General features: G+C 44.5%; 2 protein-coding genes across 11 annotated transcripts in view; one reads left to right on the plus strand and one right to left on the minus strand.

Moving 5' to 3' along the window:
- Positions 1–15113, plus strand: part of LUZP1 (leucine zipper protein 1) — a 94826-nt gene extending 79713 nt beyond the window's left edge. For all 7 annotated transcript variants that reach the window (XM_063631540.1, XM_055262064.2, XM_063631539.1 and 4 more), the window contains 2 exons: positions 5698–8888; positions 10142–15113. In XM_063631540.1, the coding sequence (XP_063487610.1) occupies positions 5817–8888; positions 10142–10300 (3231 nt within the window). In that variant the 5' untranslated portion in view covers positions 5698–5816 and the 3' untranslated portion in view covers positions 10301–15113. The remainder of the gene's footprint in view (positions 1–5697; positions 8889–10141) is intronic.
- A 327-nt stretch (positions 15114–15440) lies between these two features.
- Positions 15441–23117, minus strand: part of KDM1A (lysine demethylase 1A) — a 64679-nt gene continuing 57002 nt past the window's right edge. For 3 of the 4 annotated variants that reach the window (XM_055262069.2, XM_055262071.2, XM_055262070.2), the window contains 6 exons: positions 22072–22204; positions 20242–20429; positions 19751–19865; positions 17555–17682; positions 16764–16910; positions 15441–15951 (listed from right to left, as the gene is read on the minus strand). In XM_055262069.2, coding sequence (XP_055118044.1) covers positions 15766–15951; positions 16764–16910; positions 17555–17682; positions 19751–19865; positions 20242–20429; positions 22072–22204 — 897 coding nt within the window. In that variant the 3' untranslated portion in view covers positions 15441–15765. Of the gene's footprint in view, positions 16681–16763; positions 16911–17554; positions 17683–19750; positions 19866–20241; positions 20430–22071; positions 22205–23117 lie in introns of all 4 variants that reach the window. The other variant, XM_055262072.2, reaches the window with a different exon arrangement.

The following is a 23117-nucleotide window of genomic DNA, read 5'->3' on the forward strand; positions in this document are numbered from 1 at the left end:
AGAGAGGCCCAGATCTGGCCTGGGGTTTGAAGAAGGCACTCCAGAATTTTCCAGAAGGATGCCTTGTCTAAAGTGGGATCTGAAGAAATGAGAAGGAATCAAACTAGTGAGGGCCCAGAGGGAAGAGGGAGGGCGAGGATGTAGGGGAAGAGGGAGGGCGAGGATGTAGATGAAGAGGCAGAGGCTGGCGGGGCCACGTCATGAAGGGCTTTGGGTGCCATCATGGGGAATTTGGACTTTATCCTAACAGTAGCCAGGACCTTTAGAGAGTTTTAAGCAGTGGTGTGTAATACCTGCTTTCTCTCTGTATGTTTCCAGTAAGTATTTGCTACATATTTACTGGGTTTAGCTTTTTCATTGCCTGTACTAGTTGATTCATATCATCCAGAGTCTTGAATAAAACATATAAAATTGGCACTAAAAGCCAAATAAATAAAACAGTGGTATAATTCCCAGACTCTTCTAATTCAGAATTATGATAATTTATAGATGGGGCTATACTAAGGTTTAACGTTTCCTTCTTTTGAAAAAGAGATTGTGAAAACTATAGTATAAGCTAGTATAAATAAGATGTGCTGAGAGAATGCTACAGTTTGAGGATAAGCTGGGTTTTCTTTAACAGCTTTATTGAGATATGCTTTATGTATCATGAAGTTTATCTCTTTAAAATACACAATTTAATGGTTTAAGCATATTTATGAGGATATGCTGTTTTAAAGCACTTTATAGATAAATCATATATCATTTGTCTTCCAGTGACTATGATGGCAACACAGATTCTTTGTATCATACACTCATTTAAAATTGGTGTGTGGTCTAAACTTAGTTAAGTCCCCCCAAACCAACCCGGTGTATAAATTGACAAGGTTTTAATTGTACCACTGGGCAGAAGGCCAAAGGCAAGAGTTTTTAAAAGGGAAAAGGTTTCTTTTTAAAAACATAAACTATAGGAGGTTTTTTTCCCTCTCCGTTTTTGAGAATGAGGAAGCAGGTAGGCTGGGGAAAGGAGAAGGGGGACCAAAAGAGGCAAAGATGAGAGGACAGAGAAAGATGTACCCAGAGAAGCAGAGTGATGGACAGGGAGCAATAATCGGGGTGGGCAAAATATGAATGGAAGCGGAAGGCTTGGTCTTTTCAACACTTCAAGCGTTGGTGTTTTTGAGGAGCTGAGCTTGGGCTCCATCTGGTGGCCCTAGGCTTATAGTGCAGCCATTGGAAGAAATCAGGCTTGGAGAGAATTGGCATTTGGCGTCTCCTCCAGGCCCAATTTCAGTTGTTTTTCTTTTGCCCTGAGCTTTCTCATAGGATCATTGTTGGAGTCATTTCTTCCCTCTCCAGTGGTGGCTGTTTTTCTCTTATGTCTCAGACTGTGTTTCTTTACTCTTATCCTTGAGTTTTAAATGTAATCTTATTGGACGACATCACCTAATACCCTATTGTTGCTGCCATCTATTGACGCCCTGAGTCACTGCCCCTAACTTCTCAACAACTTCAGGTTTTGTCTTAATGTCACTCTTTCCAGCATTATTCCTGTTAATTTATGGTGCTTACATGCTGGTGACCCTTGCAACACCTTTACCTCTCAATTATTTCTCTCTTCTAATGATCTTGTTTTCTACTTCTCCCTACTCCCCCACAGGATTCCTATGATTATACCTTCGTTTTTGACGCTATCAATAACTACAGTCCCTCCATGATTTCAATTCCTTGAAGTCCCTCTCTGATTTCTGTCTTCTATATTTCAGGCTTAGTTTCCTCTGGTACCTGGTACCCTTACTCCAACAAGCCTTCAAGTCCCCTTGGGACCTTCAATTCATTAGTTTCTATTATATTTTCACTATTCTTCACCTCATTCTGTACTGAGTGAATTTAAAGTCCCTCACACACATCCTCTGCTCTCCTGTCCTTCTTTTGCTTTGTTCTGCAGTGCTTCGACCTGGTTCAGTCCAACTCTGGTTTCTCTATTCTTTCGTCTGTTCAGCCAGCTGAACAAGACTGGAGAAAAAGATAGAACTTTGTGGATTGGTTTCACTTTAAATCGTTACCAGAAATTTCAAGTGGGCCCTTACACATCTAATATACATCTCATACACATGTCCCAAATGAAACTCTTCATCTTCCTTCTCAGACTGCTCCATCTGCGGTCATCTCCATTTGAATGGATGATAATGCTGTCCTTCTACAAATTCAGCCCAGCCACCTTAGAGTCTACCTTAATTCCTATCTATCTATCTGTCTATCTGCTTATTTATTTAGAGATAGGGTCTTGCTCTGTCACCCTGGCTGGAGTACAGGGGCACAGTCATAGCTCACTGGAACCTTAAACTCCTGGGCTCAAGCAGTCTACTTGCCTCAGCCTACCAAGTAGCTGGGACTACAGGTGTATGCGACTGTACCTTCTAATTTTATTTTATTTTACTTTTTTTATAGAGACAGGATCTTACTGTGTTGCGCCCAGGCTGGTCTTGAACTCCACCTCAGCTTCTCAAAGTGCTGGGATTATAGATATGAGTCATTGCACTCGGCTTCTTAATTCCTTTCTTTGCCTCATGCTTCACATGTGGTCTAAAAGCAGATCTTTCGGTCGTACCTTCATACGGCCAGAATTCTGACCACTTCTCAACTGTCTTGGTCACGTGCTCTTGGAACGCATGTCCTGCCACTATCTTGATCTAGGCCATAACTATGTTTTGCCTGGATTACTGCAATAGTCTCCTATGTGGTCTTCCTGCTCCCACCCTTATCCCCTGTAGTCCATTCTACTTGCCACCTACTTAAAAGTTTCTGCTGAGAAGTGGTTCAGTTGTTTAATGTAGATTGTTTTTGTGTTTGCGATGTTTTTGCTTCCCCCAAAATTCGTGTTGAAACTTAACCTCCAGTGCAACAGCATTAAGAGGTAGGACCTTTAAGGAGATAATATTAGGGATCAGCACCTTTAAAAAAGGGCCTGAGGGAGCAAGTTCAACCCTTTTTGTTCCATTCCTTCTTTCCTGTGAGGAAACAGCATTCTAGGTGTCATCTTGGAAGCAGAGACTGGGCCCTCAGCAGACACAAACCTGCTGGTGCCTTCATCTTATATTCCCAGGCTCCAGAACTGTGAGGAAATAATTTCTGTTCTTTTTGGAGACGGAGTCTTGCTCTATCGACCAGGCTGGAGTGCAGTGGCGCGATCTCGGCTCACTGCAGCTTCCGTCCTGTGTGTTCAAGCAATTATCCTGCCTCAGCCTCCCGAGTAGCTGGGATTATAGGTGTGCACCACCACACCTGGCTAATTTTTGTATTTTTAGTAGAGATGGGGTTTCATCATGTTGGTCAGGCTGGTCTTGAACTCCTGACCTCAAGTGATCCTCCTGCCTCAGCCTCCTAAAGTGCTGGGATTACAGGCGTGAGCCACCGCACCTGGCCAGTTTCTGTTCTTATAAATTACTACCTCAGGTATTTTATTACAGCAGCACAAACGGACTGAGACAATGGTCTTTTTTTCTTTTTGCTTTTTAAAGATTTTCTGTTTGTGGTATATTCTTCCGTATCCTTACGATGTGTCTAGGTGCAGATTTAGTTTTCTCCTGTTGGGACATTGCTTCTTGAATGTGAGGTTCCGTATCTTTAATCAACTCTTGAAAATTCTTACCTGCTAGCTCTTAAAATACTGCCTGTTCCCCATTCTGTATTCTATCCTTTTGGGCTCCCTGTTAAAACTTCCTTGTTTTGGACCTTTTAAATTTTTATTTCCCGTCTGTTAACCTCTCTTTTACCTTTTCCATCTTTTTAACTCTGTGCTGCTTTTTGTAATTACATATCTCTCGACCACTATTTATTAATATCTTCCTTTGCCTCTAATATGCCATTTCTCTTCTCTGTTTCTAGCTGTTGTATTTGGTTAACTTTCAGATCTTCTGATCTTTGTTGATAGCACCTTGTTCCTTTCTCCTGTTTTTTTTTCATTCCTTCTTTTATGATTATATAAACATTGGAATGTACTTATTGTATGGTCTCTAGCCAATAATCTTAATAACTTTGGTTCTTTTTGGTATAAACTTGCTCTGCCCAGTCAAGTAAAAGATGGATCTTTATGTGTTTTGTAATTTTTAGTTATAAGCTCAGGTTCAGCTGGACTTTAATCTGTGGGAATCCTGTGTGACCTCTGTAGAGACTAGCTCCCTCCAGAGTACTTTTGTTTGCTCAGCTAGGTTTCCCAGGGATATTACTAGGCTGTTGGCCATTTTATGTTGGTTTCTCAGGACAGATAGGTTCTAGACCACTCAGGTGGTATAAATTTGAACTCTGAATTCAAGTGAGAACAGGTCTAAGATGATAAATTCTCTAGGGATAATCCTCCTTTAACCCCTAATGGAGCCCAGGTCCTCTTATCTCCCTATATCAGGGAGGTGACTTTTTTCACTACTTATCCTGAAGCTGTAGTTCTTCAATAGTCCTTGCTTTAGATTGGGGACTGGAGTCTCGTTTTCAACTTACCATCTCTACTGGGTCCAAACTCTTATCTCTTAGACCTGCATGATTGTTAGAACCCAAACTCCTTGGTTCTGGAGATCGGCAAGACACTAAGAAGGACAGCTCAGTGGTAGTTTAAACTTACTATTATTTTTCATTTAGTCTTCTTTTCCTCTGGTTTTAGCTGGAATGTCACTTACTTTCTATGTGATCAACTATACATTTTAAGTGATTGTTACATTTTATTCAGTATTTTTAGCTGTTTTATAGTATTAGAGGTTTTCCAGGTTATCTGGATTGCCATAGTGGTGGAAATGGAAGTCTTGTTTGCCTTTTAATTTCGTAGGACTTATTATTCATGAAAGCTGTTTAAAATACATTTATTAATCCATTCTCCTGTTTTAAAAGTGAGAAAATTACATAAAAAAACTAAACCTTCCCCTTTCTCTGTTTCCTTGGGGTATTATTATATGTTTGGTATATATCCCCAGTGAAATGGCTTTCAAAGAAACAAACCAGTCTTCATATCAACCTTAACATCTGGGCATTTCTTTTACAGTGCCAAAGGATACATTTTGTAGAAGCTGCCTGTTGGCTGGGTCGGGCCAACTCACACCTGATTTCCACTTACAAATATACTTTTGGGAGAAGAGATGTTGAAAATGGGTGTGGAGAGATTGATTGCTTTAGTATATTGTGAAGCTCACCATTTATAGCAAGGCAGATGGGTTAATTTGTATCACTTTTAAGTCACAATAGCTCATAAGAGATAATCTTTAAAAAAAAAAACCTTAGGATTGTTTATTGCTTTGTTACCAAGATCTTCCACATACTATCTCAGAACAGCACTGGGGAGAAATACGGTAGACATCATTATGCCTAGTTTACCACTAAGTAAAACTGAGACTTAGTTTACATTGTTAATGACTCTCCTGAGATTATGCAGGTTGCAGATGGTAATGATGTTACTATACCCTGTCATGAGAATTGAGGTTTCTTATACCTCTTTTTGCCATGCTGCCACTAGTGACATTCTTTATTAGGGTGAAATGAGGTATCAACTCAATATCGGCCATAAAGAACCAGTGTTTTCTTGCAGGTTTATTCAAGTCATTCATTCAACAGGTTTGAGCCCCTGCTATGATCCAGGCACCAGGAACAGATAGGAGCTCTTTTCTATAACAGGGAGCTAACGTGCAGGTTTTACATTTGCTGACTGACATGCTTTCTGCTTTCCTTCTGTAGATTGATGATGGTCTCCAGCTGTCAAAGAAGATTGTGGTTGCCAAGAGAAAGGTAACCATTTCTCATCCCCTTGAGTGGAATTGGATGCCTCTAGGAGCCCACATTGGCTGGCAGTAGACATGGCCGAATTTACAAGCTACAAGGAGACGGCCTCCAGCCGCCACTTGCGGTTTAAGCTACAGAGTCTAAGCCGCCGCCTTGATGAGTTGGAGGAAGCCACAAAAAACCTCCAGAAAGCAGAGGATGAGCTCCTGGATCTCCAGGACAAGGTGATTCAGGCGGAAGGTAGCAACTCCAGCATGTTGGCGGAGATTGAAGTGCTGCGCCAGCGGGTGCTGAGAATTGAAGGCAAAGACGAGGAAATTAAGAGAGCAGAGGATCTGTGTCGTCTGATGAAGGAGAAACTTGAAGAGGAAGAAAACCTCACCCGGGAGCTGAAATCTGAGATTGAGCGGCTTCAGAAACGAATGGCTGAATTAGAGAAGCTAGAAGAGGCCTTCAGCAGGAGTAAGAATGACTGTACCCAGCTGTGTCTGAGCCTGAATGAGGAGAGAAATCTGACCAAGAAAATCTCCTCTGAGCTGGAAATGCTCAGAGTCAAAGTGAAAGAACTAGAATCTTCTGAGGACCGCCTGGATAAAACTGAGCAGAGTTTAGCGTCAGAGTTAGAAAAGCTGAAATCATTAACGCTGAGCTTTGTAAGTGAGAGAAAATACTTGAATGAAAAGGAGAAAGAAAATGAGAAATTGATAAAAGAACTCACTCAAAAACTAGAGCAGAACAAAAAAATGAACCGAGATTATACAAGGAATGCTTCTAATCTGGAAAGAAATGACCTACGGATTGAGGATGGCATCTCTTCCACACTGCCGTCCAAAGAATCAAGAAGGAAGGGTGGTCTGGACTACCTAAAGCAGGTAGAGAATGAAACAAGAAACAAATCAGAAAATGAAAAGAACCGCAATCAGGAAGACAACAAAGTCAAAGACCTTAACCAAGAGATTGAGAAACTTAAGACGCAAATCAAACACTTTGAGTCGCTGGAAGAAGAGCTTAAGAAAATGAAGGCCAAAAATAACGACCTTCAGGATAATTACCTAAGTGAACAAAATAAAAACAAATTATTAGCCAGCCAACTGGAGGAGATAAAGCTACAAATCAAGAAACAGAAAGAGTTAGAAAACGGCGAGGTAGAAGGGGAAGATGCTTTCCTGTCCAGCAAAGGCAGACATGAGAGGACTAAGTTTAGAGGCCACGGAAGTGAGGCTTCTATGTCCAAGCACACAGCGCGGGAACTGTCTCCTCAGCATAAGCGGGAACGACTCCGGAACAGGGAGTTTGCTCTCAACAATGAAAACTATTCTCTGAGCAACAGGCAGGTTTCTTCTCCCAGTTTCACCAACAGGAGGGCAGCAAAAGCTTCTCACATGGGGGTGAGTACAGACAGTGGGACTCAGGAGACAAAGAAAACTGAGGACCGATTTGTACCCGGATCCTCCCAGAGCGAAGGGAAGAAGTCTAGGGAGCAGCCCTCAGTGCTGAGTCGCTACCCCCCAGCTGCTCAGGAGCACAGTAAAGCGTGGAAGGGGACTCCCAAGCCAGGCACCGAGAGCGGACTGAAGGGAAAAGTGGAGAAGACAACACGAACGTTTAGTGACACCACCCATGGATCTGTTCCCAGTGACCCATTGGGTAGAGCTGACAAGGCTTCTGACACCTCCTCTGAGACTGTCTTTGGCAAGAGGGGACATGTGCCTGGCAACGGAAGTCAAGTAACTCAGGCTGCAAACTCTGGCTGTTCTAAGGCCACTGGAGCTCTGGCCTCATCTCGAAGATCCTCCTCAGAAGGGCTCTCTAAAGGCAAAAAGGCTGCTAATGGCCTTGAGGCTGATACCAGTTCCCTGAATTCCAAGGCTCCTGTTTTATTGAAGTATCCTTATAGCTCTAGAAGCCAAGAGAACATCCTGCAGGTATTTTCAACCTCACATAAAGAAGGGGTTAATCAACCTGCAGCAGTCGTGATGGAAGACAGCAGTCAGCATGAAGCCTTGAGGTGTCGAGTCATCAAATCCAGTGGCAGAGAGAAGCCAGACTCAGATGATGACTTGGACATAGCATCTCTTGTTACTGCCAAGTTGGTAAATACAACCATCACTCCAGAGCCAGAGCCCAAACCACAGCCTAACTCTAGAGAAAAGGCCAAAACCCGAGGGGCACCTAGAACCTCCCTATTTGAGAATGATAAAGATGCTGGAATGGAGAATGAATCTGTGAAATCTGTCAGAGCCTCCACCAATGCCATGGAGCTCCCAGATACCAATGGTGCTGGGGTAAAAAGCCAAAGGCCCTTTAGCCCCAGAGAGGCGTTGCGGTCGAGAGCCATCATCAAACCTGTTATTGTTGATAAGGATGTGAAAAAAATCATGGGAGGATCTGGAACAGAGACTACATTGGAGAAACAGAAACCCGTCTCTAAACCAGGGCCAAACAAAGTGACAAGTAGCATTACTATCTATCCGTCTGACAGCAGCAGCCCCAGAGCTGCTCCGGGTGAGACCCTGAGGGAGAGGCACACATCCACCAGCAATATCCAGGTGGGGCTGGCAGAGCTCACATCAGTTAGCAACCATGTCAACTCCCCTTTTGAGCTCTCCATTCACAAACATGACATCACCCTGCAGCTTGCAGAAGCGGAGAGAATGGCAGATGGGCCCCTGAAGAACAGGCCAGAAACAGTGGTCTCTCGGAGCAGTATTATAATCAAGCCATCGGATCCTGTGGAGAGGAATAGCCATGCACCTCCAGCGGAGACAATCAGGTGGAAAAGCCATAGTGCCCCTTCAGAAGTGGGCTCCTCAGATGCCAGACATGTTACTGTGCGGAATGCCTGGAAGAGTAGGCGAGACTTGAAATCTTTAGAAGACCCCCCAACTCGAATAGGTAAAAACATGGAATCTACCAATAACAATGCCTACACCCAGAGGTCTTCCACAGACTTCTCAGAACTTGAACAGCCCAGATCCTACCTTTTTGAGCAGGGCACTCGAAGGGTAGGACCAAGTTCAGGGGATGCCCCTGAGCCCTCCTCCAGAAGGACCCAAAGTAGCCTCACTGTGTCAGAGGTGCTTACCCGTCGGAATCGGGTGGGAGACACCATCACTGTCACAGCCTGGAACCACTCAGCAAGCATGGTGAGTTCCAGCCTCTCTCTCCCCTCTCTCTTTTCTCTCTCCCTTTTCCTTCTTTGCCTTTTCCTTTTTCCCCTCTGCTCTGGCCTGTGTGATCCAGGATCTTGAGAACTGAGTAGAACTGGGTTCCTTAGAGAACTGTTGAAAAATCAGGGGGTTTCGACCTTTCTCCTAAAAAAGGTTTTTGGCAGCATGGCTTTCCAAAATCCCTTTTCCAATTTGTTGTCTTCATTTTGCTCTCATATATGAAGGCGACACAAAAAGGGAATATGTCTTCTCTTCCCTTGGTTTGCCAGGGCAACTAAAGGAGCTCCCTGTAGGCCCTCAGAGCAACATGAAAAGCACAAGAAGCAGCTGCAGCTGATGGGGAGCTCTGGGCAACAGGAGGAGGCCTGGTGCCCTTTCTGTAGGGCACAGTGAGGGGGATCCAGGTCAGCAAGTTCTTGGCCGCCTGTTAGCAGATCTTCACAGGCTGCTGGCCTCTCAGGGATGAGGAGAGCCGGGGCTTACACTGGGCCTATTTTAGATAAGCTTATACCCAATTCCAAGTGACACTTTCTTTTGCCCCCCAGGCAGCTGTCTGTCTCATATCATCAGTCTGAGGGCAGGGCTGGTTCAGTATGGCTCATTACAGCTTTGATAAATCCAGAATCACCTGCCTTATGTGAGTGTGAGGGTCAGAGTGTCAGAACAGCATCTGGAGAAGCCCCGGGGAGTGTCTTTTTGATGAGAAACCTGTGATGATGAAAAGCTTCTTGGACCTGGACACAGTGCTCCCTTCTTTAAAAAAGCAGATGACTCTGTTAGCCTGAAAAGCCCTGTGACTCTTTACAGGGTACTTAACACTGGACAAAAGTACTTCACTACCCACTATCTCATTCAATCTCTTGAATATCTGCCTGAGGGTAGATATTATCCCCATTTTTCAGATGTAGAAGCTAAGGGTCAGAAACACAAAATATCTTACCCAAGGTCACCCAGCTGAATTACTGGAAGAGCTAGGACTTGAATCCAAGATTCCTGTCTCTAAATCCAATGCTCTTTCTACTCTGCTAACCTTTCTTACCCGATTTCCAAGGAATTTACATATTGGCCCATACTCAGGCAAAAGCATATCTTTGCAGTTAACTTACGGCCTGTCTGGGCTATATCTGCCTCTGCTAGGTTGGAAAGGACCCACTGTGGTAGCAGGTGAGGGTGTCTTGTTCCTCACTTTACTGACCTCCACAGCTCACTTTTGTTATTTATTGGCACAGGAGGAAGAAGGGGAAGACTGTACACTCAGTGTCTACAGGCAACTGCACAACTCCCTGGATCCGTCTGAACTGCCTGGGAAGCAGGGGCTGCCAGAGCCTGGGCGAGTACGGGTTGAGGAACGATTACGGCCAACCAGGCCCTGTGCTGAGGAGAACTGAGCCTGCTGGGTGTCTGTTGTCTGCCCTCTGCTCCTGCTTCTCAGCTATTCCACCGTCCTGCCCCACGAAGGATCCAAGGCCAGTTAACCAGGCAAGACACAAGCCTTGGCTGGAAAACTGTGGTAGACCCGGGCTGTGGCTCAGGTAATTTTTGCCATTTGGCCAGAGGGAATCAGAGACTACAAGCTGGACAGTCACCCAGGCCCAACCTTCCCCATTGCACGAGTCTTCTCTCTCTCCTTGTCCCTGTCCACCAAGTAGTTGGACCATTCTCGCCCCCAAACAGGGGAAGATAAGGTCTCCACCACACAGCAGGAGTCAAAAATTCTTCTCAGCTCCTTGGTGGGTTGTTTCTGGATCCTAGCGCAGCCTCTGTCTGTGTGGTTAATATTCTGGTTTCTCAGTCTCCTCGCTATATCCACTTCACTCCTCATTTGATTTACCAGCCATCAGCTCCATCTAGGGGGCTTTCATTTCTTTCCCCTTGGAGTTCTTTTCCTCAGACTTAAAGCAGAAAGGGGTCTGTGCTGCCTCTGAGGGATTATGAGACTACCCTTTAGGTTGAAGTTTGACCTGGCTCCTGGCTCACCAGTCTCCTGGAAGCAGAGCATGCAGATACCCATGCGGATACCCATTGGAATGACATCATCCCTCCCCAACACCAGCTCTCTTTGCTCACCTTTCAAAGGCACCTGGAGGTGCAAGCCTCATGCATCTCCTTTCCTGAGCACCAGTAATGCTGCTGGCATCGCCTGCTCTCTCTCCGGTGGCTAGAGACTTCAGGCTGACTTCATTGTTTCCACCTTGGGAAAATCCCTAGGCTAAGCTGGGCCTGACCCAGCATCCTCTGCCTTCTAGGAAGTGCCCAGCAAGGGGGAAAGTAGACCCAAAGTGACTCCCCTTTAAGTCACTCCACAAGCAATAGCTCCATGAGAGATATGGACTGTGAGACTACTCCCTCCTGTTCCTCCTTCTCCATCCCCCATGGAGGAGGCATTGCACTTTACCAAGCTGATGCATTCCTACAGAAGTGGGCCCTGGATTTCTGCAAGTCGACTATCATGATGACTTCGTTGGAGGAAAGGTGATAAATACATATGCATTGAGGGCCTCAGCTTTATGTAGTTCAGAATGCAGCAAACTTTTCAGAAAGCCACGTAAATAAATTGGTTAGGTTCCTTATACCAGTCACATGGGAAAGTTGAAAAGAATTGTATATTCTTGACAGTGCTTTTCCTTTAGCATTCTGTCAATTCAAAGAAGGGACCCTCTTTCAAAGGCTACCTTTATGAAGCAGACACTATTGCCCTCAGAATGAGAGAATATTAAACTACCAGTCTGGTAAGCTGGATTTTTTCCCTCATGACTTTACTTCCTTGCTGTGTGACCTTGGGTGAGTCATTGTCTTCTTGGAGCCTCAGTTTCCCTGTCTGTAAAATGAGTTCTTTGAAATAGATGATCTCTAAGGGCACCAAATCTGGTATTCTAAGGTTCTCCTGTTTTCACCGTCTATAATAGTATGGGATGATTTTTGCTCGTGGAAGGTATCATCTGTGTGGGTTCTTCCCTCCTGCCCTCAATTGTTTTTCTGGGCCTTGTTTTTTAGTTTCCCCATGTTTTAATCTCATGGGGATGAGCTCAGGGAAGCTCCCTGGGCCTGTTTCCCAATCTGCAAAGTGTGAAGGGATTAGATCGGATGGTCTCTGAGGCTCTTTGTGGCATCAGCCTTGCCCAGTGCCACACAGCATCTCTTGGCTTTCTAGGAGTCTAGGTGTTACGGAAAGTACCCAAGTCTGTGTATCTCCTGTTCCTGTGCATCTCCTATGAATTTCCTGGCAAGAGGAAGACTCAAGACTTCCTCCAGAGGAATTTGTCTTCTCTGCCTTCACTCAGCATGGGAACCAGTGTTCATCCTGCCCTTGTCTGCATCAGATTTGGCAGTGAGGAGGCTTGGGGAGCACCTACCTTACTTTCAGGGACAGGAATCTATTGCTCATACTTCTCCTTCCTAGAGTTTTGCCCATCTAAAGGCATTGTCATGTGGCCTGCCTTTCCTCTCCACATCCCCACCTCTGATGCTCAAGATGCTATTTCCAAGGTCTCTTACTGCTGCTTCTCCTGGCTCACTGGCCAGAAACTAGCTCACTCAAGGCTGCCATCCCTCACTTGCAGCCTCCCTGCCATTCTCCTTCACTGGTTGGCAACCTTGAGAGTTCAAAGAAAATCAGCCTCTGTGGTGGTCAACTAAAGGTATTAGGAAACTAAGTCTGTGGCTCTTCTCTGCTGATGGAAACAGAAGGGTGCCAAGCCATGCCTAAAAAGATCTCACCAATAATTCTTGTCTTTGGGTGTTGGAGCCCTGGATTCTGGTGCTATAGCTCCTGGTGCCAAAGTCTGGATCTTTCCACACTTCAGCAGTACCAACATCTGCTGCTACTCAAAATGTCCTGTGGAAGAGGGACAGCTGTGATGCCCTTTTGCTGGGGCTGCCATCTTGAAATCTGAGTGCAATAGGATTTGACTGTAACAGTTATTTCAGGATATTTTGTTTCTTTAATCTGCACACTTTCTAGATAGATTTTATTTTTAAATGTCCTCAGCATTGCAGAAAATAACATTGTATAGCAAGTAAAGGCTGGAGGCTATTTCTCTGGGCTTCAAATGGCTGGCAAGGCTGGCTCTCAAATCCCAAAGTTGGGAGGCATGTTTCTGAAAAGCAACTGAGGTGTGACTGTTTGGACCCAGGCCTCATCATCAGGGGTCCTGGAGGAAGCCTCCAAGTAGAGGGGAGACCTGGTAGTTGAATACTTGTTTAATCAAGCCAAATAGTCCCACTGCCCCCGGTCAACAAACCCACTTTTATGACAAGTTTCTTCCGCAGCTTGGCTCTTAATTTTACCGGCAGGTGTATGGTTGTTGGAGGGTTCCTAGTGAGTTGGAGGACCTGGCAATAGAGCTGCTTGGTTGGCGCAAGTGGAGCTGGCTTAGTACCAGCAGCTGATCTCTTCCACGTGCTGCTTTTTTTGCCACTCTGATACTAACCAGAGAAAGCTGCAGGTGGATGAAGAAGCTGTGGCTGTTTTTTGCTTTTGGGTGGCAAATGAGAAAGAGTCATAGTGTGGGTTAAAGGGATCTGCAGTGGGGCCACAGATGCCACCCCACCCTCAGCTGCAGGCAAGCTTGCACATAAATAACCCCCGTCATTGGAGTGTTCGGGATGCAGGGGGCGCTATAGTGTTCTTGGACTTGTTGTCCTGGGGCAGTTTTAGTTCTTTATATTTAGTGGGTCAGTGCCAAGTGCTACCACTTCCCAATAAAGGAATGGGGACCCAGAGGCTGGGTCCCTCGCTACCTTGTTATGAGGTTTTGTTATTTCTCTGACAAGATTGCTTTGGAAAGAGCTGCTTTTAGGGATTATTTTTTGAATACCCTGAGTGGGGAACAGGGTTCTCCTCAAAGCCTCACAACCAAGATCATAGGAAAGGGGCCCTATTTTCCTGCTGCTTCCCAGCTCAGAACATATACTGAATGGAATGTATTTTTAAGAGAATAAAAAGTCTATTTTTTTGTATTTTAAAGATTGAGAGGGCTAAGAAAGTAGCCCTCAAATAAACTGTTATTGCATTATAGGCCCCTTTGTTGGGGGCAGTCTGTTGGTCCACACCTACTTGCTCAGGCAGGTGCTCTGGTCTCACCCCTGCCCCTTGGAGTCTAGGTGCAGCAGCTTCTACATTCCTGCTCCAAGCATGGGACCAAGGAGGCCGGAACCTGTTGCTGGAAACCAGGGCAAAGCAGTGGCTCAGGGCTCCTTGGGTGCATGTGTATCGCTGGAGCTGCCTGTCTGCATGTATCCTCTGGCGTGAATGCTCTCTGTTGGCTCTGCAGTACAATATGTAACCAATAAAGCTCCCTTGTTTCCGTATACTCTGTGCGAGTCTGTGATGCCAGTTTTGTCAGTGTCATCCCTGTGTATGTCTTCTATGCATTGGCGCAGCTCTAGTATATTTCATTGTATAGTACTTAAAATTGGGTATTTTACCTAACCAATTACTGATACTGCCATTAACTGCCCTGATCCTGGTATGCAGATTCTTTCCATTACTGCCACGAATTCTAAGACTCGGGGGGGGGGGAGCTTTCTCTGTTTTCATCTTCCAGTCAGATCACCAATATATATATAATGTCCCTTAACTCATAGTAAGACTAAAACCATATTTAAGGGACATTACTTGGATTTGTAGTAACAGAGTTTATCTGTCAGGAGCCGCTGGGAAGGAACCAGCATGTAACATGTTTTTATCTTATCTGGCAAAAGGGACTTTGCAGGTAAGGATTCTGGGATGAGGGACAGCATCCTAGATGATCCAGGTGGGCCTTAAATGTAATCACAGGTAGTATCCTTTCAAGAGAGAGACAAAAGATTTGACTACAGGAGAAGGCAATGTGATGATGGAAGCAGAAACTGGAGTTATGTGCTCTGAGGATGGAGGAAGGAGCCACGAGCCTTCTCACTCCTAGAAGCTGAAAAGAGCAAGGAAATGAACTGATCCTCCCTGCTCTGAGAGCCTCTATAATGAATGCAGCCCTGTAGACCCATTTTAGACTTTAAGCATCCAGAACTTTCAAATAGATTTGTTTTAAGAGCCACTAAGTTTGTGGCAATCTGTTAAACCAGCTGTTACCTAAGCCCTTGATCCTATGTAGTGCGCTTCCCAAAATGTACACCACCACCTTTAGTAGAATTGGGAAGTTTTAGCACATACCCATGGAGGGAATCAGGAATAAAGGCAGACTGGTCTCCCAAAGGCTCAGACTTTTTGTTTCAGCTCTTGTGTTTTATCTTGAAAGTGCATCCAAAGTTTCCTAATAACCATGTTCTTGGCACAACACCACACCCCACCCCCACCCAAGTGAGGAAGTCTAGTCCCACTGACCAGGAAATCCACTGCTTCTACAGGACCGCCCCCCTACCTTATCTTCTGACCTGATCAAACCATTTTTCTCTTTATATAAACATCTTCCTTATTTAAACATGGAGAAAACACGTATTACTATTGCCATAGGATAAACTTGGCACTTCCAAAGGAGTAACGCCCCCATCTTGTATGTAACTCCAACCTAAAGGAACAAAAGAGAGGGCCAATTTTATATGAAGTTTTATTCTCAAAATATAAAAAAAAAACAAACAAAAAACCACACACCAAGGGACTAAGATGTTACTTCACAGCATTCACTTGCCTCAGTCTTTATGAAGAACATAATTCCAAACTAATGGACAAGTTCCTCCCTGTGCTCTAGGTCATTCAAAGGAGGCAGGCTCCTTTGTCAAATCAGGAGCTCCATCAGCCGATCAGGAGCCCAGATGCCAGGGCGGATTTTCTCAGTGGGATCTAGTATTGCTAGAAGAGCCTTCCTTACACGGCAGAAACAGGCACATGGGCCTCTTCCCTTAGAATGTATCTGTCTCACATGCTTGGGGACTGCTGTGCAGGAACACCTGGCGTGGCCTGGCGAGGCAGCGTATACATGGCCCCCAAAAACTGGTCTGCAATTCTTCCTGCTTCTCGCAGCCCACTCAGGAGAGCACCATGCACTGTGGCTGGGTAGTTACGGATCGTATGTTCTCCCGCAAAGAAGAGTCGTGGAATCGGCTATTTTAGGGGAAAAAAAGAGAAAATTGGCAGGCTGCACATACACCTTTATTCTTGTACTTAAATTGCTAAATTCCTGTTGACCTTTTAAAGGCTGACCCCCCAATTACTATTCATTCTATCTGATAAGGGAAGAGTCTCCCTTATCAGTAGGCACTTTCCCAGAATTGACAAGTAGAAATGAGACAATAAAACTCTACCTAGCCTCAGTCCTAAAGTGATGCTTAACATGTGTTCTCATCAGTTTAGATACCCAATTCTAGAGCGTCCTTCCCTCGTGTATAACTACCTTCTGGGAGGGAGCCTCGCTACCCGGAAGCACAGGATATTTGGTGATCAGGGACACTTCAGCCTCGCAGCTCAGAGCAGGTCTGGGCTATGACATTGAGGAATTCTTACCGCTCTTTGGAGTGGGGTCTGGCATAAGGGTCTAGATGAGGACCCAGGGTTATTTCTCAGAAATGCCCTGGAAGCCCCTAGTAATTGAGACCTTACAGCGATCCTATGAGCCATTACAAAATGGAAGCGCAATTAAAAATGGTTTTGTTTTTTAGGGAGAAAACCTGAATAAGGAAAAATGTTATTTGACTTATACTCTGGACTCCTCCATTCTGAATGTAGACTGCCTAGATTTACAAAACCAAATTATGAGAAATCAGAAATGCTGCCCATCCTTTTTAACTCTGCTCTTGGTTATCTGAAAGGGTCCGAAGATAGAATGACTAAAATCTGAAAAAAAAAAAAAAAATCAGGGACATCATGAGATCCTGGCCTCTTCCCAAATAAGCCCAGATAGTTTGCCAGTTTCTCACCTGTGGGGCACCTGGAATCGAGGGGCCAGGAGTGATTGGCTGAGCCATTAAATCATAGTCATTTCCAGATGATCCTGCAGCAACATAGGAATAAGAGCCCCGGGCCCAGGGATCAGCACGCCAACGAGACACCACAGTTTCCTTGGGCTAAAAGAAAAACCAGGAGCAAAAGTCATTACGAGACACGAAGGACAAATCAATCCTTGAAAGGTGGAAAAGCAGTGGTGGGTGGGGATGCAAGTGAAGAGAAAGAGGGGCAACATGTGAGAGCCAGTGATCAAGTGATGAATGCCTGCTTTAAAATAGACATGGACAAAAGGACTTCAGACAGGAAGGATGCCCCTCCATGTTGCCTTCCTGTCTATGAATCCAGAGATCTACACAGGGCTTGGCCTTTATTCTTTTATAAATTCACAATATGCTTCCCTTCAAAGGACTCCTAAAGGGTTAAAGTATTTCAAAGAACAGGAAAAAGTACCAAGAGGTTCTCTGAAAACTTCCCGGAGATACTCACTGGAGTTTGGCCATTCTGTCTAAAATGTCAGGGAAATGGTGTGACTCTAAAGCCAGACGAGAAATGCAGCTAACAGCCTTCAGATTCCCCAGCTCTTGTTCTAGGGGGCTTTTCTGAACCCCATGCTTAGGCCATGAACTCCAAACATTAATATTCATGTAAAAGCACACACCTCAATTCTAGCTTAAACTGTCCTGACCAAGAACATGCTGCAAATACATTAAACCCTGGTTGAGTTTGAACCCTAGATTCCTCCTTGCCCCACCTACCTACTTACCTGAGGTACTGCACTGCTACCAAAAATCCCTTTGAGAATGGCCAGGCATCGGCCAACAATCACATCGTCACTTATGTTTTCCATGATACCAGCAGCTTCTCCTGCCACTAGTGCCAACAGTATTGGAGCTGCGGAAACAGAAAGGATAATTCTAGGGTTTTCCTATAGACTTTCCTCAAAAAGTTCCTTATCAGGCCCCACCTTATTCCTAGTGCTCTGAAATCTAATGGCAAGACACACACAGCACCATTCAAATGCAGAGAGACAGATTATGTTTCTGAAACAGCATACAGAACTCTTGTCGCCAGAAACCAGCCAGTTGGAGCCGGCAGACTAGAGAGTGAAGTAAGATTCTCAGGCACCTCACTGCTTCTAACTTGGCAAAATACAGCAGTTCTGAAGACACAATTTCAGATCTTGCTAATAAAAGGGAATTATTAAGCATCCCTTTACTTTGGCACAGAATTCTTAATCCTGACTACCTTAGATAGCTCCATGACAATGACTACATCCCTTTTAGCCATCCCAGGCCCCTCCAAGCCCAGGACTGTCTTCAGTCACCTATATGGTGAGTAATTATGCAACAGACTTAGGTGGTAGGCACAGTACTAGAAAAGGGGGATAAAAAAATATGATATAAACTATGTACTCCAATAGAGCAACAGATGCAAAATTACACAGACAATTACTAACTTAAAAGCTATGAAGAAAAACGTAGGCTATACGGAAAAGAATAGGGGGTATTTAATTTACATTGGGGCAGTGGAGATATGTGTGTCCTCGAAGTCTTCTTTGAAATACCGCATTTACATCAAGACCTGAATGCTGAATAAGACAGGCTGGGAAGGAAGGGGGGTCAAGGGGGTGGGAGAAGCAGCCCCCCCAGGCCTAGACCACAGTACATGCAGAGGCTCTGAAGCAGAAGGCAGCATGGTGCCTTCCAGGATGTGAGAACAGCTAAATGTGCCTGGAACCTGGGGATGGACAAGAAGTATAGATGAGCTAGATAATGAAGAACCTTAGCATGGGCCAAGATAAGGAGTTTGAACATTTTCCTTCAGCAGTAGAAAGTTGCTAAAAGAAGCAGGAATAGCAGTAGTAGCTATTGGTAACCGTCCAGCCAACAGGGTAAGAATGGCTTGGAGGTAGGCAATAGAAAAAAGTAAATAGGTTTGCAAGAGATTGTAAGGCTGGCACTGACAGGACTTGACAGCCTGGATGGGGAAGGGAAAAGACACACTGCTGCTCTCAGAAAGCAATGTGCTCAGGGAGCCAAGTTCCCCCTCTGTGAAGTTAGAGGCCCTGGGGTGTGAAAGACCATTCACCATTGGGCAGTGAGGAGTAATGGAAAGAACTGGGAATGGGGAGCAAGCCAACGGTTAGCTGATGTGTCTGCACTGACAAGGCCAATGTCTTATTTTTACAGCCTTTTCTTGGAATGAGGTGGGGTACAAATATAATAAGTCTACATAGAGTTAAGTCCAATTACAAAAGAAAATAACTGAACAGGAGGTAGGAATTTCATAAATACATAGTAAGGGAAGTAATCAAAGAATCAGGGGCAAGTCAGTCTGAGAATGAGGAACGCAAGGTTCCCCTGGTAGGAAGCCTCCCTGGGCCTGTCCCTCCAGTCTGAGTGGACCTCAGTAACCTGGGCGATCAGCCCATCACGCCACCTACTGCCCTGTTCCCCGCTTACTGTATCCCCACTAAGTTGGGAGCTCCTTTTTTTTTTTTTTTTTTTGAGACGGAGTCTCGCTCTGTTGCCCAGGCTGGAGTGCAGTGGCGCAATCTCGGCTCACTGCAAGCTCCGCCTCTGGGGTTCACGCCATTCTCCTGCCTCAGCCTCTCCGAGTAGCTGGGACTACAGGCGCCCGCCACCACGCCCGGCTAATTTTTTGTATTTTTAGTAGAGACGGGGTTTCACTGTGGTCTCGATCTCCTGACCTCGTGATCCGCTCGCCTCGGCCTCCCAAAGTGCTGGGATTACAAGCGTAAGCCACCGCGCCCGGCCAGAGTTGGGAGCTCCTTGAAGGCAGGTATTTTTATACCCCAGTACCTAAAAGATATTTCAGGAATTGTTTGTTGAGTTAATAAAGAGAGAAATTAAGGCATATATATTGAGAAAACCCAAAATATTTCAGATTCTGTATTCCTGTAAGGATATGGAAAAGATTAAAATTAGAAGGCACTTACCTTTATAGAGGTTCCAGAAGAGGAAGAGCTCACCCCTGCTGGCAGTCGTACTGCCAACATGCCCGAACAAATTGACACTTGGATCCCAGAACACTCGGTCAAAACACAACACCACCTACCATAAGAAAGAAGCACATGAGCCAGTGACAGGGGCCAGGTAATACTGGCTTCAACAGACTTCCTTAAAGTCTCTTCTAATCTGCTTTCAAAATAAGCCCAGAAATCCTTATTATTTAGGATGACATTTAGGATCCCTTTTTTATAGGCTTGAGTTTGTGAAATGACCCCATAAGACTAAGTCCATATGAACAGACACTTGATGATAGACTTAGGCACTGAAGAGAATCAACTGACATGCCTCAGCCCTGATGTCACAATTGAGAGCATAGCCAAATGCCCAAAAAATGCAAGGCCACCTCCTCACCAAATAAACAACTAAGACAGCTATTTGTACATTAGATCTGTAGACAGGAGTGTCTAGGGCAAGCTACCTTGTTAAGGTTGCCAAATCCCATCCTTTGGACTGCAGATGTTTTCCACTCAGGGAGAGGTGGCACAAACTGAACAGCTGGTGGCTGCTGCTTCAGCACACCCAGGGGAAGGGTACAGAGAACTGCATCGCATTTATAAATAAAGGTTTGACTCGTGGAGCGGGTGTTCACAGCTATCACTTCACATCCTGCAGAGGTTGGGTGAGAAAAGACTAGTGGTGATGAACATGGCACTGATAAGGACACTGAACATTTAGTGTACAACAGATGGACATCCATTGGACATCCATTTCTCAATTCTCATTTTTCTATTTTCATTACCTTCATGTTTCACATAAGAAAACTGAGGTAGAGGTGAAATAACTCATCTAAGGCTACACAGGTAATAAGTGCCAGGATTCAAACCCTTGTAGTCAACTTCAGAATCCTTGATTGTCATCCCCACACTACCCTCCCGATACACTGGTAATCTAGACTAACGAAAGGACCTTACACCACTTACTCAAGTTAAGTACATTTAGACCAAAAATAAAGAGTAAAATGCTCATCCCAATAGAACCAATGTCTTCTGACTGTGGTTAGCTGCTCACTATCGACCAAAAGAAGAATGCTAAAAGAAGGCTGTGATGCAGATCTGGGGGATGCATCCTACAACTGTGGAGCATGCTATGCTTGAGAATGCACAGTGATCCTCAGCTTGTCCGAGTATGAATGAGCTCAAAGCTGACCTCAGAGAGGGTACTGAAATTATGTTAACATCATTTTCCTCGTTTGTTTTTTAATGAATGTCTGTTTATACACTACATATATTTTGAGATATATATATATATCTCAAAATAAATATGAAAGCTCAGTACATGCTCATTTTCTGTGGCTGCTGAACTCGAGAAAATGGCACATCTATTCTCACTGTTCTCTGCCTGCCTGCAAAAGGCTCAAGGCTGCAGATCTTCTCAGCACTGTCAACTACAAGCTGCCTCTGATGGGAACATTAAACGGAAAACTGTTTCACTGATTGTTAGAAAAAAACCAAAACATCTGTGGTGATCTCAGTAACTCCAAGGAAAGGGGCAGCGCAGGGTGAGACTGATGGCTATGTCTCCATTTCTCATGCCTACATAGTCATACATGGGTTCTCGGAGAGGGAGATGACTAGCTATTCGAGGAGTTCAAAACCCAACAGTTGTCTGCACTTTACATTAAATGTAGTCTGAAACCAGCAATAATAATGAGCATTGAGCCTATCCCTATAGCAAGCACAGGGAAACTCTCTCTCTGAAGTAGTCAACTGATTAGCAGGACTGCTCCAGAACTAGGAACCAAACGTTAAGTGAATTAGCCCAAATGCATAGAAAAAGCCAAAATGAATCCAAAGACCAAAATGCGGACGGTGAAATATAAGGGGTGGGTCCTAGTGGAGCCCAGGGGCCAAAATCCCGGTATTTATGAATATACTTAACAAAACTAGATCCAAACTCACTGGGTCACCAAAATGGAAAACTTTTTGAGCACTGACATGGTGCTCAAAGGAAATGCTCACTGGGGCATTAGAGATTTCAGATTTTCAGATTAGGGATGCTCAACCAGTAATATCCAACTAGCTCATGCACAAATTGGAACCTCTAAAACTTGCTTCAATTTCCCAGTTTATAAAATGATAGGGTTAGAACCACCAAAGACTCTATAGGCTCGATTGTCTATAAATGCCAATTTTTACCTATGGTATCATAAACACTCTATCAGGAAATGTACCTGATAGGTCGTACCTAACAAAAGATCAGTCCTGTTTCAGGAGAGTTCTCTCTTACCTTTTGTAAAGCAGTGACATACCTGAAGCCGTGTAGCGAACCTGTCGCACTGCTGTATTCAGTTTAATGTCTAGGCCTTCTGCTAAAGCCACAGGCACACATGAGTAGCCATTCCTTACTGTCAGGTGGCTGCCAGTGAACTCAAAGTCATCATCCTAAAGAGGAGAGAAAAGAACATATTTCCAACCTTTTCTTAATCTGTGTCATTTGCACCTAGTTCTGTACAACAACAATGAAAACACAAGCTTGTGGAAACAGTCAATATTTTAAGGCAAACTAAAGAACAAATCACTCAGTATTTAGCTACAGTTATCAAAGGAAACTGAAGGAAAAAGAGAAAACACCAAATGTCCCTAAATCTTTGGGTAGTAAGATTAGGGAAGTTTCTTTCTTCCCTGGATTTTTTTTTTGATACAGAATCTTGCTTTGTCATCCAGGCTGGAGTGCAGTGGCATGATCTCAGCTCATTACAACCTCGGACTCCTGGGTTCAAGTGATTCTCTTGCCTCAGCCTCCCAAGTAACTGCTGGGATTACACGCATGCACCACCACACCCAGCTAGTTTTTGTATTTTTAGTAGAGACGGGGTTTCACCACGTTGGCTAGGCTGGTCTCAAACTCCTGACCCACCCACCTCAGCCCCCTAAAGTGCTGGTATTACAGGCATGAGCCACCATGCTCGGCCTTCCCTGGATAGTTTTTTTCATCCCAGTCCAATACCACTAAGTCCAGATCTTCTATGCTGGTTAGGGTAGGGAGGTGGTAGGGGGAATGATGATCCAGGAAATTCAGATGATTAAACATCATTCAAGTTTATTTATCTGGCTTTTGAATACATTACAGACTTGAAGGATATCAGGGTCACAGTCCTGATTACATTTTCTTTTACCTGAGAGCAAAATCAGTTTTTATTCTTTAAATTTACAGGTTTTAAGTTGAGGAAAATTTCCAAAACTAAGTCAGTCAAACTAGATGAAGGTAATCTAGGACCATAAAGAGTGGCCCAAGACAGTCCATACAGTAAAAAAAGTCAGGAATTGACTTGGAATTTAAAGATCCCCAAAATGA

This window comes from Symphalangus syndactylus, chromosome 22, assembly GCF_028878055.3.
Source record: "Symphalangus syndactylus isolate Jambi chromosome 22, NHGRI_mSymSyn1-v2.1_pri, whole genome shotgun sequence".
In the NCBI taxonomy this organism is placed as follows: Eukaryota; Metazoa; Chordata; class Mammalia; order Primates; family Hylobatidae; genus Symphalangus; species Symphalangus syndactylus.